Source organism: Dictyostelium discoideum (assembly GCF_000004695.1).
Source record: "Dictyostelium discoideum AX4 chromosome 1 chromosome, whole genome shotgun sequence".
NCBI classification, from domain to species: Eukaryota; Evosea; class Eumycetozoa; order Dictyosteliales; family Dictyosteliaceae; genus Dictyostelium; species Dictyostelium discoideum.
Genome location: NC_007087.3, coordinates 2,370,113 through 2,389,422, shown reverse-complemented (window position 1 = coordinate 2,389,422; position 19,310 = coordinate 2,370,113). Strand labels below are relative to the sequence as shown.

General features: G+C 24.6%; 2 protein-coding genes and 2 non-coding genes across 4 annotated transcripts; 3 read left to right on the top strand and 1 right to left on the bottom strand.

Moving 5' to 3' along the window:
• Window positions 1-236: 236 nt before the first annotated feature.
• DDB_G0269032 (hypothetical protein) lies at window positions 237-4,078 on the top strand (the record flags this gene model as incomplete). The annotated part of the gene is made up of 3 exons (XM_641967.1): window positions 237-2,359; window positions 2,472-3,749; window positions 4,054-4,078. The coding sequence occupies 3 exons, from the start codon at window positions 237-239 to the stop codon at window positions 4,076-4,078; spliced, it is 3,426 nt and encodes a 1,141-aa protein (XP_647059.1).
• A 170-nt stretch (window positions 4,079-4,248) lies between these two features.
• On the top strand, window positions 4,249-17,871 carry DDB_G0268914 (hypothetical protein; the record flags this gene model as incomplete). Its single annotated transcript, XM_641966.1, has 1 exon — window positions 4,249-17,871. The coding sequence occupies one exon, from the start codon at window positions 4,249-4,251 to the stop codon at window positions 17,869-17,871; it is 13,623 nt and encodes a 4,540-aa protein (XP_647058.1).
• A 461-nt stretch (window positions 17,872-18,332) lies between these two features.
• Window positions 18,333-18,405, bottom strand: tRNA-Gln-UUG-2. The gene has a single exon. It is a non-coding gene; the product is annotated as a tRNA-Gln (tRNA).
• An 820-nt stretch (window positions 18,406-19,225) lies between these two features.
• tRNA-Gln-UUG-5 lies at window positions 19,226-19,298 on the top strand. The gene has a single exon. It is a non-coding gene; the product is annotated as a tRNA-Gln (tRNA).
• The last annotated feature ends 12 nt before the right edge of the window (window positions 19,299-19,310 follow it).

Sequence of the window (19,310 nt, the reverse complement as noted above, 5' to 3'; positions counted from 1 at the left end):
TCTTTTTTTTTTTTTTTTTTTTTTTGTAAATTTTTTTTTTTTTTTTTTTTTTTTAATAATTTTTTTTTTTTTTAATAATTTTTTTTTTTTATTGGACATATCTTTTTTCTTTATTTACCCATATATTCATATTCATTATTAATTTAATTAGTATTTATATATACATATTATTAAAAAAAAAAAAAAAAAAAAAAAAAAAAAAAAAAAAAAAAAAAAAAAAAAAAAAAAAAAAAAAAATGTTTAACAATAATATTAATAATAACCAAATAACCAATGGAGTATTTAAAATTGAAATAAATAAAATAATATCATCAATGGGTAAATCATTAATATCAGATAGAGAGAGAGCAAAGTTTGAAGAAAAAATGGAAAAGATAAAAAGTATGGCAACTAAAGATTTCATTTCAATGAATATTGATATTGAAAACTATAATAAAAATAATATCAATAACACTATCAAACCAATTGAAAATCAAGCATTGGATTTATACATTTCATTAAGATCAATGATTGAATTTAGTAATCAATTTCAACGAAAATTTTTAAAAGATTTATTTAAACAACAGCAACAACAGCTTCAACAATCACAGCTTCTACAACAACAACAACAACAACAACAACAACAACAACAACAACAACAACAACAACAACAACAGCAACAACAGCTACAACAACAATTACAACAACTTAGTTCTTATCATAATTCAGCACCATTATCATTCATTGATATGGTGTATAAAGATTATAGTAGGAGATACGCAAAGATGTTCAGTTCATTTGCTTTCAAAGTTATGAATAACCAAACAATAGTGGTACCATCATTTAAATTAGGTAATGATGAGGATATTAATCATGCAATCCTATCAAACTATTATGAAATTCAAAAGATAACAAAACATCATCATTTACATCATTCCAATGTACCTCAAGATCTACAAAATGTTAGTGTTAATTCTACTACCATTACAACAACAACACCACCATCATCATCTTCATCGTCATCATCATCATCATCATCACCTCTTAATATTGATTTATCTCCACCAAAATCAACTCAATATCTTCAACAGGTTGATAGTAATAATAATAATAATACTACACAATTTAAATTAATATCAAATAATAATAATAATAATAGTATTTCACCATCACAATTACTATCATCATCACCACCACCACAACCACTGCCACAACAACAAAATAATATAACAAATATAATTGATAATAATATATTCATAACAATATTTAAATCAATTGATATTTGTAAGATTGTGAATACAGTTGATGGATTAATAAAAAGTTATCCAAGTTATAAGAATAGTTTAACCATTATAAAAGAGCTAATGTTAAGTAGAGATAGTCAAAAAGGTATTGATGTAAAGATTGAAACCATCAAAAAGAATGCAATAAAATTGATAATGGAAGAAACTATAATCAAGGATAGACAGGCAATTTTGGAGAGTGAGTTGTATTCAAAATATTTAGAGTTGAGATTAATCGTTGAATTCAATTTCATGTATCAAAGAAAACTTTTAAAAGAACATCCAATTCATAGACAACAATCACCACAAATTCAAACCAAGAGAATGAATGATCTAAGTATATTTCATAATTCTTTTCCACTTTATATCTATGATATTGCAAAACGTGATTTCTCAAGATTCAATAAAATTGCAAAGAATTTTATTTTCATTATTGATGGTCAATCTTTTACAATACCAATATTTAAATTAGTACCTTCACCATTTTCATATGCTTCTATTACTTCTAATAATAATAATAATAATAATTCAACCTTTGATTCAAATATCAATGATCAATCTTCTTTTTCTTCTTCTTCTTCTTCATCTTCATCTTCATCTTCATCTTCTTTGTCGTCATCATTAATAATTGATAATGATATCTCTGATGTAATTCAATCATTGTTTAATCAAGTTTATCAATTAGTTCAAAAAAATAAACAAATTAAAATTAAAACTAAACCATCATTTGCTATTAGTGATTTAGATAATAATAATAATAATAATAATAATAATAATAATAATAATAATAATAATAATAATAATAATAATAATAATAATAATAATAATAATAATAATAGTATTAATAATAATAATATTATTAATAATAATAATAATAATAATAATAATAATAATAATAATAATAATAATAATAATAATAATAATAATAATAATAATAATAATAATAATAATAATAATAATAATAATAATCAAAATGAAATTATTGTTAACCCTGTACAATCAAATAGAATAGAACCAAAGATTATAGTTCAACCATCTTATTCATTTTCTTCTACTTCTTTATCATCTTCATTACCTTCACCTCAAAAGTTAAAAGAGTAAGAAACCATTTTTTTGATTATATTTTTGAAAAAAAAAAAAAAACAAATTAATATTAATTATTTCTAAATTAATATTTATTTTATATTATTTTATTTTTAAATATTTTAGAAGTGATCAAGTCATAATGGATATTTTAAATTTTATTTTTAATTATAATAATTTTGAAAAAGATTTATTTTATGATAATGTTATGCATATGAAAAGAGTTTATCAAAAATATAGTGGAAGTGTATTATCTATTCGTGAAACTATTGTAAATAATAAGAGAAGTTATAATGAATTTTTAGATAACATTTTGCAAATTAAAAAGAATGTTCAATTAGATGTTGAAAAGAATGTTATTTTGTCATCAAATCAATCAAATAATTCTAATGTTACACCATGGTCCTCTGTTATTTCAACTAGTATTCATTTTGGTGGTGGTGGAAGTATTAATAATAATAATAATAATAATAATAATAATAATAATAATAATAATGAGGATAATAATTTAGAAAATGAAATGAAATTATATAATGAATGTTTATCAAAATTATTTTCATATAGATCATTAATTTGTTTTAATTTCTTTTATCAAAGGATTCAATTAAAAGAAAGATTAGAATCAATGGGTGTTTCATTTGAATCTAGTGGTATTGAAATTACAAAGAGATTGGTTGAAATTCAAATGAATATTTGTAAAGAATTATTTCAATTCCAATCAGTTAGAAATGGTATATTCAACGAATCATTATTAAATAAAGAGTTGATTTTGGATATTGATAATTTTAGTAGTAGTAGTAATAGTAGTAGTAGTAGCAGTAGCAGCAATTTTAATAGTAGCAATACAAATGATAGCTCTAATAAAAAGAGTATAACTATACGTATTTTTAAATTTGGTGGTGAACCTATAACTAATTTCATTTCAACCCTATTCTTTGAATCTCATAATATAATTAAAAAATTAAAAACAACAACAACATCATCATCTCAAAACTATCAATCTCAAAATTATCAACATACTGTGAAGGAATTTAATGATAATTCTATTGAATCAATGAAGGAAGAGAGACAATATTGTTCATCATCATCATCATCATCATCATCATCATCATCATCATCATCATCATCATCATCATCATCATCATCATCATCATCATCATCAACTTTATCATCACCATCGTCAAAACTTATTGGAGAATCAATCTCTGAAAATAGAAAGAAGAACGAACAATTACTTCAAGAGATTGAAAAACTAAAAGAACAAATTAATAATTTAAAGAAGGAAGGTGAGGAACTGGAGAATAGTAGTAATATTATTCATCACCATTCTCATCAATACCATCACCAACAACAACAACAACATCTTAATAATAGTAGCGATGATAGTGGATGTACAACTTATGTGTGAGGATCTTTAAAAAAAATAAAAAATAAAAAAAAATAAAAATAATTAAGATGGAAAAATAAAAATAAAAATAAAAATAAAAATAAACAGGTTTTCGTTTTCAATTTCAATTATGCTCGTTTATTTTTATTATTTTTTATTTTTTTAATTTTTTTAATTATTTCACTTTCATTTTGTTTTTTTTTTATTTTCAAATTTTTTTATTTTTATTTTTATTTTTACTTTTTTTTTTTATCCTTCAATTGCCATGAAAATTTTTATGGAAAAATATATATTGTGTGCATTAAATAAATTCAAATAAAGTAAACAATATATTTTTTTAAAATAAAGAGAAAATAAAATTAGTTATAATAAAAAATATAACAAATAAAAAAAAAAAAAAAAAAAAAAAAAAAAAAATAACTCATAGTAAAAAAAAAAAAAAAGTGCATCGGAAAAATAAAAAAAAAAAAAAAAAAACAAACATAGTAAATAAATAAAATAAAAAATAAAATAAAAATGACAAGCCAACAACATGATATTGTTAAATCAATATTTAAATCATTAGAAATTGGAAAGATGGTAACAATTGTAGAGGATATAATTAGTAAATATCCCGATTTTAATGATGAATTAGAGAATGCAAAATATGTATTGGCAGAGTCAAAAGATGAACAAGACCGAACATTTGAACAAAGAATTGCCGCCATTAAGAAGAAAGCATTCGATGATTTCAATGAGTTATCAGAGAGTGATGAAGCTAGTCAATTGGATTTCCAACTATATAATAAATTCATTAGATTACGTGTAATGATTGAATTTTCAAATGAATATCAAAAGAAATGTTTAGGTGATTTCTTTGGTATGGATGCAAAATCAAAAGATCAATTATTGAAATCAATGAATGAAATCAAAGTTTTCCAGAATTCTGCACCATTAAATTTCCCTGATATGATCAATAACGATTATTCCGATAATAAAAAATGTAGTGTTGGTAAAGATTTCACTTTTAAAAAAGGTGGGATCACAATTAGTGTTCCAACTTTAAAAATTTCTGATGATCAAGATTTATCAGTTGTAATCTCTCAATTATTTAATGAAATTGTTCAATCAATTAAATCAACAACTTCAAATAATAATAATAATGATAGTAGTAGTGTTAATAATCAGTTACAATCACCTTCATTACCTATAGTATCCCCAACATTACAACCACAATCAAAACAACCACTACAACAGCAACAACCAACACAACAGCAACAACCACCACAACAGCAACAACCAACACAACAACAACCAACACCACAACAACCAACACCACAACAACCAACACCACAACAACAACCACAACCACAACAACAACAACAACAACAACAACAACAACAACAACAACAACAACAACAACAACAACAACAACAACAACAACAACAACAACCACAGCAACAACAACAACCTCCACAACAACCTCCACAACCACAACCACAACCACAACAACAACCACAACAACAACCACAACAACAACAACCACAACAACCACAACAACCACAACAACAACCACAACAACAACCACAACAACAACCACAACAACAACCACAACAACAACAACAACCACAACCACAACAACAACAACAACCACAACAACCTCCACAACAACAAATTCAACCTCGACAACCACAACAACCACAAATTCAACCTCAACAACCTCAACAACCTCAACAACCACAACAACCACAAGAAATTCTATATACCCAACAAATACCAAGTTTTTTGGATTCAATACCGATGGTGCAACAACAACAACAAAATCAAACAATTGATTTTGGTATTGAAATTCTTAAAAATATATTTAAATCAGCAAATCAAATAAAGTTATATACATCATTGGAGGAGACTATTGATGCATTTCCACAAATTAAACAGTTGAGAATATTAAAGGAAGTTGTTTTTAGAGAGAGAGATACAATTCAAGAGAAAACAAAGACCATTAAAAAAGTTGCAACCATTGATTTCATAAGAGAGTTACAATGCTCAGAGGGAAGTTTAAAAGGTAGTCAATTATTTTCCAAATTTTTAGCATTATCAACAATGGTTGAAATTTGTTACCTTTATCAACGTCAATGTTTAAAGATGGTAATTTCCTCTAAACCAATAGCAAATCAATCAAAACTCGTTCAAAGTTTAATTGATTTTCAAAAGATTCAACCATTATTTAGATTGGGTTCAATGTTAAACAATAGTTATACTGGCATTGAAAAACTATCAAGAGATTTCATATTTCAAGATTCTACTGAATCAATTACAATTGAAGTATTAAAATTCTCTCAAAAAGAAGATGTCTCTATCATCATTCCATCATTATTTACTGAAGTTCAACATTTAGCTATTAAAACTAAATATCAAAATCCAAAAGATTGTCTAAAAATAATTTCAAATACACAAAAAAAACAACAAATTCAACAATTTAATTTACCACCATTAAGTACAACGACAACAACAACAACAACAACAACAACAACAACTTCAACAGATTTACCAAATGATATATTAAAAACAATTTTTAAAACACCAAATGATATTAATCATTTAATTAGTAATATTGAAAGTATGTCAAAGAGTTATCCAACAATTTCACAAAGATTAATGTTAATTAAAGATATTATAATTAATAGTAAAGAAGGTTCAAAAGAATTTCAACAAAAAATTGAAACTATAAAAAGAAATGGTATGAGAGATGTCACTGCAGAGTTTGGTACTTTTAATCCAATGGTTTATGGTTGTTTTGTAACTTTAAGATTACTTCAAGAGTTTAGTAGTCTATTCCAAAGAAAACTATTACGTGAAAAGTTATCATCAACTCATTCAACATTAAGATCACTTTTGTTTTCAGAATTATCAAATCATCATAATACATTCCCATATCTTTTAAAAGATTTCATTAATAAAGATATTTCAACTCGTCCCATTGTAAATTTCACTTTTCAATTCGAAGGTCAAACTCTATCAATACCATATTTTAAAATTGGTACTGAAGATATATCTTTAGTAATTAAATCTTTATGTTTTGAAATTAATCAATTATCAAATTTAATTTTAAAAAATTCAAATACAAATGATAATAATAATAATAATAATAATAATAATAATAATAATAATTTCGATTTAACAACAACAATAACAACACCAATATCACCATCCCCATCATCATCATCAACAATATCACCACCAGGATTATCAGTATCTTCACCATTAAAATTAGAATTTACAAATGGTTTAATATCAAGTAGTGAAAGTAATGATATGATAATTTTAATTTTAAAAAGACTTTTCAATTCTTCAAATTTTAATTCTAAAGAAGATAGATTCTATAGTTGTGTTATGGATTGTAAAAAGGATTATCCAAAATATAGTGGTAGTTTATTGGATATTAGAGAAACCATTGTTAAAGGTAAAAACCATGAATTTAAAGAATTCCTTACAAAAGTTGTCGATATTAAATCAGATATTGCAAAAGGTTTAAAAAAGAATTCTTCATTGAAAGATGTATTGAGTGAAAAGTTATCACCAATAACCTATAGTGAAATCTTTGAAGCATTGTTTTTATTTAGAGCTTTGTCGGAATTCAACTTTTTCCATCAAAAAGTTCAATTAAAGGATCGTTTAGAAGTAATTAAACCTTCACCAGATGTTGCGTTGGAAATTACAAATAGATTAGCATCAATTCATAAAACCGTTAGTAAACAAATGTATAAATTACATTGGATAGTTTCAGGTTCACTCAAAGATCAACCAAAAGAATTCACTTATAATTTAGTTGATGAAGCATTAACTACGATTTCAATTCGTGTTTTCAAATTTGGTGGTGAAGATATTATATCATTCATTGGGACTGTATTCTTTGAAACTCATTATTTAATTTCAAAAGCTTTATCAAAAACTCCAACTCCAAAAATTTTACCACCAAAAGTGTTAAAAGATAAATCTTTCAAAAATAGTGGTATAAACTTTGATGGTATAGTTAATGATGAAAATGATAATGATGATGATGATGAAGATGAAGATGAAGATGAAGAAAATGAAGAAGATGAAGAAGATGAAAGTTATGAAAATGATATCGATAATAAAAATAATAATAAAAATAATAATAATGATTTTATAGTTTCAAATAAAATTCAAAATCAAAGTCAAATTGGTGATGAGTATGGAATCAATCATATTAATGTAAATTTAAATGTACAAAATGAAATTGATAATGAAAATTATCATTGTAAAAATGTAAATAGTAGTCAAAATGAAAGAGATAGTGAAAAATCAGAATTATCAAATTTCAAAACAACATCAGAAACAATCATAGAAAATTTCGTTGATAATGAAGAAAGTTTTTATAATGATTATAGTGGTAAAAATGAAAATCAAAATAATAATTATTATAATTATAATAATAATAATCAAAATGATGATTTTATATATGAAAATAAAAATGAACATTATAATCATAGTGAAAATGGTGGTGATAATTATTCAGATAATGAAAGTGTATCGATTAGAGAAGAAAGAATTAATAATGAATTAGCAATTATTAATTCAAAAATTAATAATTTAACATTACAACAACAAAAAATTCAATCAAATGGATTAATTCAACAACAGCAACAACAACAACAACAAGAACAACAACAACAAGAAGAAGAACAAGGTTCATTATTAAAATTCATGTTAAGATCTGATGATTTAGCATCAATTGTTAGAGACATTGAATATTTAAAGTTAGCACATCCGCAATATTCTAAATTATTAGGTGAATGTAAAAAGATTTTCAGTGGTGAGGCAGATGGTAGAAATCGTTCATTAGAAGAGAAAGTTGAAACTATTAAACGTAATGCATTAAAAGATATTAAAAAAGAAATTGGTGGATTGGATAGTAATCTCTATAGGGCTTATGTTCAAATGAGGTTGATGGTAGAGTTTTCAAATCAATATCAACGTAAATTATTAAAAGAGACAATTGGTGCATTGAAATATCAGTATCATGGAAATATTGATTTTTCAAAAATATCAGTAGAGCTTTTCACTGATCTTAGTACTTTTCATAATTATGTTCCAATTTATATTTATGATATGGCAAAGTTGTCAAGAGAAAACATTCATAAATCACTTTCGATCGTTAGAGAATATATATTCAATGTCAATGGTAGTCCTGTTTATATTCCATACTTGAAATTTAATGATCAAGAAGATATCTCTAAAACTACTCAATATTTATTCCTTGAGGTTAAATCAATTTTAAATAAAATCAAACCAACCATTGATGATACTCGTTTTGGTTCATTTAAATCAAAATTACCAAATTTAATTTCAATCAATATTCCAAATTCTAATGGTATACCATTTCAACATCCATTTTCATCATCATCATCATCATCGTCATTATCAACAACACCATCATCACCTTTAAAACCAATAAATAGATTAATTAGTTTACCATCAACACCAATTGAACCAATTACACAAGAAGGTATTGTAAATTCAGTTAATAAAATTGGTATTTTAAAAACGATTTTTAAAGATTATAAAGTTTCAAGAATTATTCAAACTTTAGAAGAAATGGTTAGAGTTTATCCACAACATAGTGATACATTATTAGTGATCAAAGAGATAATGATGGGTAAAGAAGATGGTAAAAAAGATTTCTCTTATAAAACTGATATCTACAAAGAAAATGCCATTAGAGAATTTAAAAAAATTATGGGTTTTGAAAATGAACAACAAATCATTGATAGTGATATCATTAGAAAGTATATTGCATTCAGAGTATTCATTGAATGTTGTCGTATCTATCAAAGAAAATGTCTAAAAGAAGCCGCTCAAATCACTCTTATCAATTCTGCAAAGAAACAAACTTTCTTTGCAGAGTTATGTTCACTTCATAATAATGCAAACGTTTCTTTCAAAGATATCATCTTTAAAGAATATAATAAAAATATTTCATCTGAATTTGAAATTATTGATGGTACAATGTCAATTTCAATTCCAAATCTTAAATTATCACAAACTGAAGATGTTTCAATTGTAGCTGAAGAAATTTATTATGAAATTCAACAATTAGGTTCAAATTTACGTTTAAAAAATTTTATAACTATAACATCTGAATCTAATAATAAACAAAATTATTCTGAATTTGATGATAATGATTCAATTTCAAGTTCAAATAATATTATTAATAATAATAATAATAATAATAATAATAATAATAATAATAATAATAATAATAATAATAATAATAATAATAATAATAATAATAATAATAATAATAATAATAATAATAATAATAATAATAATAATAATAATAATCAAAATGAAATTATTGTTAACCCTATACAATCAAATAGAAAAGAACCAAAGATTACAATAACAGCAACAACAACAGCAACAACAACAACAACAACAACACCATCACAAATTTCAAATCAAAGTTTATTATCATCAATATCACTTAAAACAAAACTTAGTTTAGATCATGAAAATTCATTTTATATTTTAAAGAATATATTTGTACATGTTGATGATAGAAAAAGAATGATTGATTCAATTGATTCTTGTATTGGTTTATATCCAAATTATTTACCAAGTTTAAAGTATCTTAAAGATTTCATTAATAATTATCCAATGGAATTTAGAGAATATTCAATGAAATTAGTTGTTCAAAGAGAAAGAACAAGAATGGATTTAAGAAAAGTACTTGGTGATTTTTCAAATTCACTAAATCCACAAATTTATAAAGAAATCATTGCACATGCTCATTTGCATAGAACTTTAATTGAATTTAATAACTTTTTCCAAAGAATGCATCTTAAAGAATTTATGGATTCAATCTCTTCCTATGGACAAAATGATCAAGTCGATGAAAGTGATGTCAGTAGAAGATTAAATAATGTTCATTCAAAACAAATCTTGGATATTAGTAGATATTTGGAAATGTCTGCAACGGTTGATACCAATGTCAATCTAATTAAAGATTTCATTTTCTCTGGTCTCAATGATAAAAAGATTGTAATCAGAAACTTTAAAATTTATGATGAATCTTTATCAATTTTCATTAATCATATTTTTAATGAAATTCGTGAACTTTATAGTCAATTATCACCAAGATTAGTATTTGATGAATGTATGAATAATAATAATGAAGATATTGAAGATTATGATGATAATAATAATAATAATAATAATTATAATGGTAGTGAAGGTGATAATAATCAAAATAATGATCAATATTTTGAAAATAAAATGTCATTAAGAAATAATATTTTACCAGGTGAATTAAAAAAACAACATATTAATCAAATTAATTCACTTCATTCAAGTAATTCATGTGGAATTTTAAAAGAAGCATTTAGAGATACAACTGATATTAGTACAATTGTTGCAGCTATAAATCTTTTAATTACAAGATTCCCAGAACATGAAAATCGTTTACAATTGGTTTCCTCAATTTTAATAGGAGGTACTCAAGATTCTTTCTCTCAAAAGGTTCAAACAAATAGAGCAAAAACTCATAGAGATTTACAAAGGATTATCGTTGAAGATGTTAATCCAATTGGATTCTTGGAGATTACAAACCTTTGTAATTCCGCTAGAATTCTATTGGATTTTAGTAATTTCACTCAAAGAAGCGCTTTAAAATCTTATAGTACCAAAGATAAAAGTTCGACATTAAAACGTAAATGGCAACAACTTTTCGATCGTTTAAATAATATTCATCAACCTTATATTGGTACCTCTTATATGATCAATGGTGATGTTACTCGTTTCCTTCCAAAGAGTATTTCTTTAACTGATTTTGGTGAGCGTATTAATATACCAATTTTTAAATTCCTTACTGTTGATATTAAAACTGTTATAGCTTCTTATTTTGAAGATATTGCTTATGCAGTTAATTGTTATAGTCAAGGTGGTACAAATTCACCATCAATTTCATCAACATTGTCATCATCATTATCAAATAATAATAATAAAAATAATAATAATAGTATTTTTTCATCATTTCCACCAATGCAAATTTCGTCATCATCACCAACAACAACATCATCAATTCAAATTTTACCAACTAATGGTGTTAAAGTTGCACCACATGTTAATTTTATTTTAAAAACTATATTTTTAAAATCAAATTCAGTTGATGAAATTATATTAACAATTGATGAAATGTTAAAGAGTTATCCACAACATTATAGAAATTTACATTTAGTAAGACAAACCATTGAATCAAGTCGTGATAGATTAGAAAAGAAGATTAAATTAGCAAACAAATATTTAGTTTCAATTAAATCAATGATTAAAACCAATGATGATTTATGTGAGGATATTTACCAAAAAATATTATCTTTTAAGATTTTAATTGAAACTAGTCATTGTTATCAAAGATTACTTCTTAAAGAAATTTTAGAGAGTGAAAATGATACCGATCAATATTATTCAATCTTGGAACAACTAATTCAACATCAAAGATCTAGAAAATTATTATTCCAAGATTTCTCTAACCATAAATTCACTGAATATACTAAAGAGTTTAACTATCGTAGAAGTGGTAAAACAAATATTTCAATTCCAACTTTAACTTTACCAAAAACTCATGAAGATGTTTCACTCATTTCTCGTTCAAGTTTTAATGAAATTTATTTATTGATTAAAAAATATCAAAATGATTATTCAAGTTATTCAATTTTAAGTAGAAATAGTTTAAATAGAGAAAACATTATTAATAAAAAAGAAAATAATAGAGAAATTATTAATAATAGTAATAATAGTAATAATAATAAGAATAATAATAATAACAACAACAATAATAATAATAATAAAAATAACAAAAAGAGCATTAACAACAATGATGATATCGATAAAGCTAAATTCAAAGTACCAACTGTAACCTCTTTCACCTATGTTCCAGGTGGTGGCTATAATAGTAATAGTTTTTATCACCTTGATAATGATGATGATGATGATAATAACGATGAAAACGATAATAATGATGACAATAATAATTATAATAATAATAATAATAATAATAATAATAATAATAATAATAATAATAATAATAATAATAATAATAATAATAATAATGATAATTACAATGATAATTACAAAGATGATGGTTATAATGATGGTAGTTATAATAATGAAAATTATAATGATAATTACACCGATAATGATAACAATAATAATGATGATAGTTATAATAATAATGATGGTGGTGATTATAATAATGAAAATTATAATGATAATTACACCGATAATGATAACAACAATAATAATGATGGTAGTTATAATTATAATTATGGTGGTGATTATAATAATAATGATGATTATAATAACGATGATGTCTACAATAAAGATGGTTATAATGGTGATTATAATGACAGTGATTATATTGATAATAATAATAGTAATAATAATAATAATAATAATAATAATAATAATAATAATAATAATAATAATAATAATAATAATAATAATAATAATAATAATAATGAAAATTATAATGGTGATGGTTACAATGGTGATTATAATAATAATAACAACAATGAAAATTATAATGGTGATTGTTATAACTACGAAAATGATGGGTACAATTATAATGATAATGGTGAAAGCTATAATTATAACAACGAATATAATGGATATTATAATAAAAGTTATAATAATAATAATGATAATGGTGAAGAATATCATGATGACAATAATAATAATAATGAAGAAGATAATGAAAACATTGAAGATCTCGAATGGAATAATGAAAATTTCGATAAGAAATATTTTAATGTACCTTCAGTATCTTCCTTTACTTATGTCCCAGGTGGTGGAGGTGGTGGTTCAAGTAACCATAATGATAATAGCAAAAATAATAATAATAGTAGTAAAAAAAATAACAAAAATGGTGATAATGAAAGTATAACCACAAAATCAACAACCACCTCAACCTCAACTTCAACCAAAAGTTCACTTTCACCAACATCCTTCACTTATGTACCAGCCAATCAAAAAAACGACAAACTCAATATAACAAGTCCAATAACAAGTTCAACAACCACTAACACCACTTCCAAATTAAATTCTCCTGCTCCTTTTACATATGTCCCAGGTAGTTATGGTTCCTTAAATAATAATAATAATAATAATAATAATAATAATAATAATAATAATAATAATAATAATAATAATAATTCATCAAATAATACACTTAATACCTCTAATTCAAGTACAATTGCACCATTTATTTATGTACCAGGTAGTTATGGTAACCTTAACAACAACAATAGTTTAACAACAAAAGAAACAACAACAACAAAAACAACAACACCAATACCAACAGCAACAGTAACACCAATAAATTCAAAAATTAAATTTGATTCACCATTAATTAGAGATCAAATTGATGTAATTTCAATGGATTCAAAACATATTATTGAAGAGATTTTAAAATCAGCACCAGAAAGAATTACAGTATTACAATCAAATAATATAGTAAAACTTTTGGATTGTTATGAAAATCATATGGAATATAAGAATTCATTTAAACCAATTTTAGTTGAAGAATTTAGAAAAACACTTGAAACCAATTTCAATGATATTGATGGTGTTAAATTAGCAGATGATGGAACCATTTCAAATTTAGATAGAATTAATATGAATCAATCAATGACCATTCATTCATTGGAGGAGATATCAGAGGAATGTTTAAATGTTACTTTTTATCTTAGACACAAAACTAAAGATGAGGAAATTAAAATCAATGATTTAGTACTCTTTAAAAGTTTCAATGAAGAAGGTAGAGCCATCTTTGCATTAGCACGTACAGTAAATCATGGTTATATGAAGGGTAGTTCTCAAAGAGTGGTTTGTCAATTCATTATCTCTCAACATACTAGAGCACTCATTGAAAAATTGTATAGTCTCTCTTTGGTGAAAAATAATAACAACAACTGTCATGGTGTAATCAATACCAATACACCATTATCATTCTTAAGGGTATCAAGTTGTGTAACTTTTCATAGAGAATTGGATGCATTGGAAACTGTAGCTAAAAGTCCATTGTTTCCTTTGATTTTAAAACCAACCATTGAAGCTTACAATCAATCGGGTAAAGATCGTTGGGAAATTCCTACACTCTTAAAAGATCATTATAATCAAACTTTAAATGAATCACAATTGGCAGCAATCAATGAATCATTGGTACATTCATCTATAACTTTAATTCAAGGTCCACCTGGCACTGGTAAAACTCATACTATCACATCATTGATTTCAATTATTTTAGCGATTAATCCAGACTTCAAAATATTGGTATGTGGTCCATCTCATGCAGCAGTTGATGAAGTTGCTAAAAGAGTAATCATCAAAGGTTTATTAAATGATCGTGGTGAAAAGTATATACCAACTATGGTACGTATTGGTTTGAAAGATAATATTCAAGATCCAATAGTTCATGATATTTGTGTTTTCAATAGAAGATTGGATGAAAAGAAAATGATTTTAGAACACTCAAGTATTTGTTTCTCAACATTATCAGCAAGTGGTAGTAATTTAGTACAAAGTTCATTCAAACCAAATGTGGTAATAGTGGATGAAGCAACACAATCCTGTGAAACCTCTTGTATCATTCCATTGTCGTTGGGTGCAAAATCAATGAAAAAGTTAATATTGGTTGGTGATCCAGTTCAATTACCACCAACAATTTTCTCAAAGGAAAGTATTCATTGTGGTTTAGGTATTTCATTGTTTGAACGTCTTTCCAAGGTATTACCAGTTTCAATGTTGAATGTTCAATATCGTATGCATCCTTTGATTTCAAAATTCCCATCATCACAATTCTATCATGATATATTAAAGGATGGTGATAACGTTGTTTCAAGTGATGCCTATAGTTTACGTTTCCATGAAAATCAAGACTATGGTGCCATTAGATTCTTTGATGTTACAGATTCAAGAGAGGAACGTGGTAAAACTTCAATTAAAAATCAATTAGAGATTACAATGGTATTCACTTTAATAAAGAAGCTAACTCAAGATCATCCAGAAACTAAACAATATTCATTTGGTATTGTAACTCCTTATAAATTACAAAGAAAAGAGATTGAAGATGCCTATAAACAATTGAATCTTTCATTGAATATTGAAATTAAAACCATCGATTCTTTCCAAGGTAGTGAAAAAGATATTATGATCATGTCTTGTGTTAGAAATGAAAGTATTGGTTTCTTATCTGATCGTAGACGTATCAATGTTAGTATCACTCGTGCTAAATATGGTTTATTCATCATTGGAAATGCTACTCTATTGAAATTGGATAGAACTTGGGGTGAATTAATTGATCATTTAATTTCAATTGATCGTGTTTATTCAATCAATTCAAATGATATTGAAAATTTAAGAGAACAAACAATTCAATTCGATTTAATTAATCCACAAGGTCTTATAACTGATTTTGGAAATGACGATTCTGATAGTGAACATGGTAGTGAGGAATTAAATGAAATTAAATTTTTAAATAAAGAAGATGATGAAGATTTATTATTAATAAATGGTAATATTGTTGAAACTACCGATTTATTTACAACTTTAACAACTACACCAATTCCATCAACAATATCAATAATACCAACAACAACATCAACATCAACATCATCATCATCAATATCAACAACAATACCACCACCAACAACAACAACAACATCAACATTATCATCATCAACAACAACAACATCAACAACATCAACATTATCAACAACAACAGCAACAACTACAACAACAGCAATAGCAACAGATTCATCTGAATTAATTTCAATTATAAATTTAGATACATCAATAATTGATATTAATCTAATTTCTGAAAATATTCAAAAAGTTTTAAATAATCAAGAAATTTTAACAAATCAAGATTATCCAAAGATTTTATTAGAAATTATTCAAGAACTTCAATCATTTAATAAAAGTTTTATTTCTTCAACAGTATTGGCAAATAAGAAATTATTAAGAGATTGTTTTAATAATTATTTAATTAAATTCCCACTTTATCAAAAATATTTACAACAAAAACAACAACAACAACAACAACAACAACAACAACAATCACAGCCAACTTATTCAGTTGGTTTATCACTTCCAAACACTTTAAAGAAACTTTACTCAATTGCAAAATCAAAAGAATGTAAGAAAAAAACAATTAAAGAAGAATCATTTAAACGTTTAACTCAATATTTATTGGATGGTTTTTCAAGTGGTAAACTTAATATTTTTGGTTCATTCCTTAGTGGTTTATCATTGGGTGAATCTGATATTGATGTAAATTTTACTACCACTCAAAAAGAGGATATTAGTACCATTAAACAAGTTTCTTCATTTTTACATAAAAAAAATTATGAATTAATTGAAACGCGTTTAGAAGCTCGTGTACCAATCATTAGATTCATTGATACCGATGTAAACGTTCGTTTCGATATGTGTTTCAATAGTTTTATGGGTCAACATAATTCTTTGTTAATCAAAGATTACACTATGGTAGATTCTAGAGTTAAACCACTCATCATTTTAATTAAATGGTGGGCTTCAACAAAATGTTTAAATGATGCCTCTCAAGAATCATTTAGTTCCTATTGTTTAATCAATTTGATCATTCATTTCCTTCAATCGTTGTCACCACCAGTCCTACCAAATCTTCAAGAACCTTCACCATTTCATTTCGATGAAACAAAGATAAAATTAAAAGCAAATTGTAGAGTTGAAAATAATGTTGTAAAATATTATGATTGGACAAGTTTAGATTTTACTTCCGCTGATAATCGTTTAAACATTGGTCAATTACTTTTTAAATTCTTCCAATATTATTGTACCTTTAATTATAATGAAGATGTTATTAGTATCTCTCGTGGTATCTATCCAAGAGATGATTATTGTAAAGGTGTATTATATGTCGCTGATCCATTCATTGAAGGAAAGAATATCGCTGCCTCTCTAACTCCAGAGTCTTTCTCTTCTGCTTTAGTCGAATTTGCTCTTATGGAACATCAACTTAAAAATATAACTGAAGAAAGAGATATTCATGATTTTTTCAATAAAAATACTTCTTTATCTTTTAATGGTTTTTTTAATTAATAAATTAAAATAAATAAGTAAAATAAAATAAAATAAATAAATTTTCAAATAATAATTTTCTTTTTTTTTTTTTTTTTTTGCCATATTTTGTTTCCTTTCTCATTTTTTTTTTTTTTTTTTGATATAAATAAACTATTGTAGTATACAATTAGTATGTTATTTATATTTATTTATTTTAGGTTTTTAGTTTTTGTGAATTTAAAATGGTATGTTATTTTAGATTAGGTAATTAATAATTAATTGGTGGTGTAATTGTTGGAATTGGTTCATTAGTGTTTATGCTCCATTCTTTTTTAAATTTTTTGATGGTTTGGGTTTCTTTTTGAGTTTTTGTGAGGTTGTTTTTAATTGAGTATGGTTAAAGTTTGATAATGTTCTTGAATATTCCAATTTCCTTTCTCAATTAGATTTCACCAAAATAGGAATCGAACCTACTACCTTTTATTTAGGGGTGGGAAAAATGGTTCTACTGAGACTCGAACTCAGATTACAGGATTCAAAGTCCTGGGTGCTAACCAATTACACTATAAAACCTTGATATTTTTTTTTTTTTAAAATAGCAGTTATCATATTAAATAATCCCACGAATATTAAGCAACACAAACTCAAAACTCCCGAAATGAGGGATAAAAATACTATAATCGAATATGGGGAGGAGACTGACATACGACGTTTTAATTAAGAATGTAATAATCGCGAATAATTAAGCGACATAAATTTTTTTATAAAGTTTTTATCCCTAGTAAAATACAAATATAGAAATAGATCTGAAACTGAAAAGATGTTAAAAAATACAAGATTCTTACTTTATTCTCAGAAATTTTACCAACGGTTTCTTTAGTAAAATTAATTTTAGTAAAAATAGTAAATAAAATAAAAATTAATTCATTGTTGTTTTATTCAAAATTGTGCACAAACAAAACTTTATTACATATAATATTATAAGATATATAATATTATTTATTATTTATTATTAATTATTTCTGTGTGTTCAAGGGTCACACAAGTATATAAGGTATACAAATTATCAAAAGTTTACATAGGAATTGGAATACGACGTTCATTATTAAATGTAATAAAGCTTGTTAGCTTTATAAATATATATAATTAATAATTATATAATTGAATAATACTTTGTTATCTTTATTTAATATTAGTTTATATTTATAATATTCAATATTGTTAATAAAATTATTCTTTAGTATTTATATTGTTTATAATGAGTTGACAGTATTATTATTATTATTATTATTATATATTATTTAAATGTGTGTCAACTATAATTAGTAATGTAATATGCATATTTAATATCTATTAATTTTATAGAGTAACTTTATTACATAAAAAATCAAAAGGTTTTATAGTGTAATTGGTTAGCACCCAGGACTTTGAATCCTGTAATCTGAGTTCGAGTCTCAGTAGAACCATTTTTTTTTAAA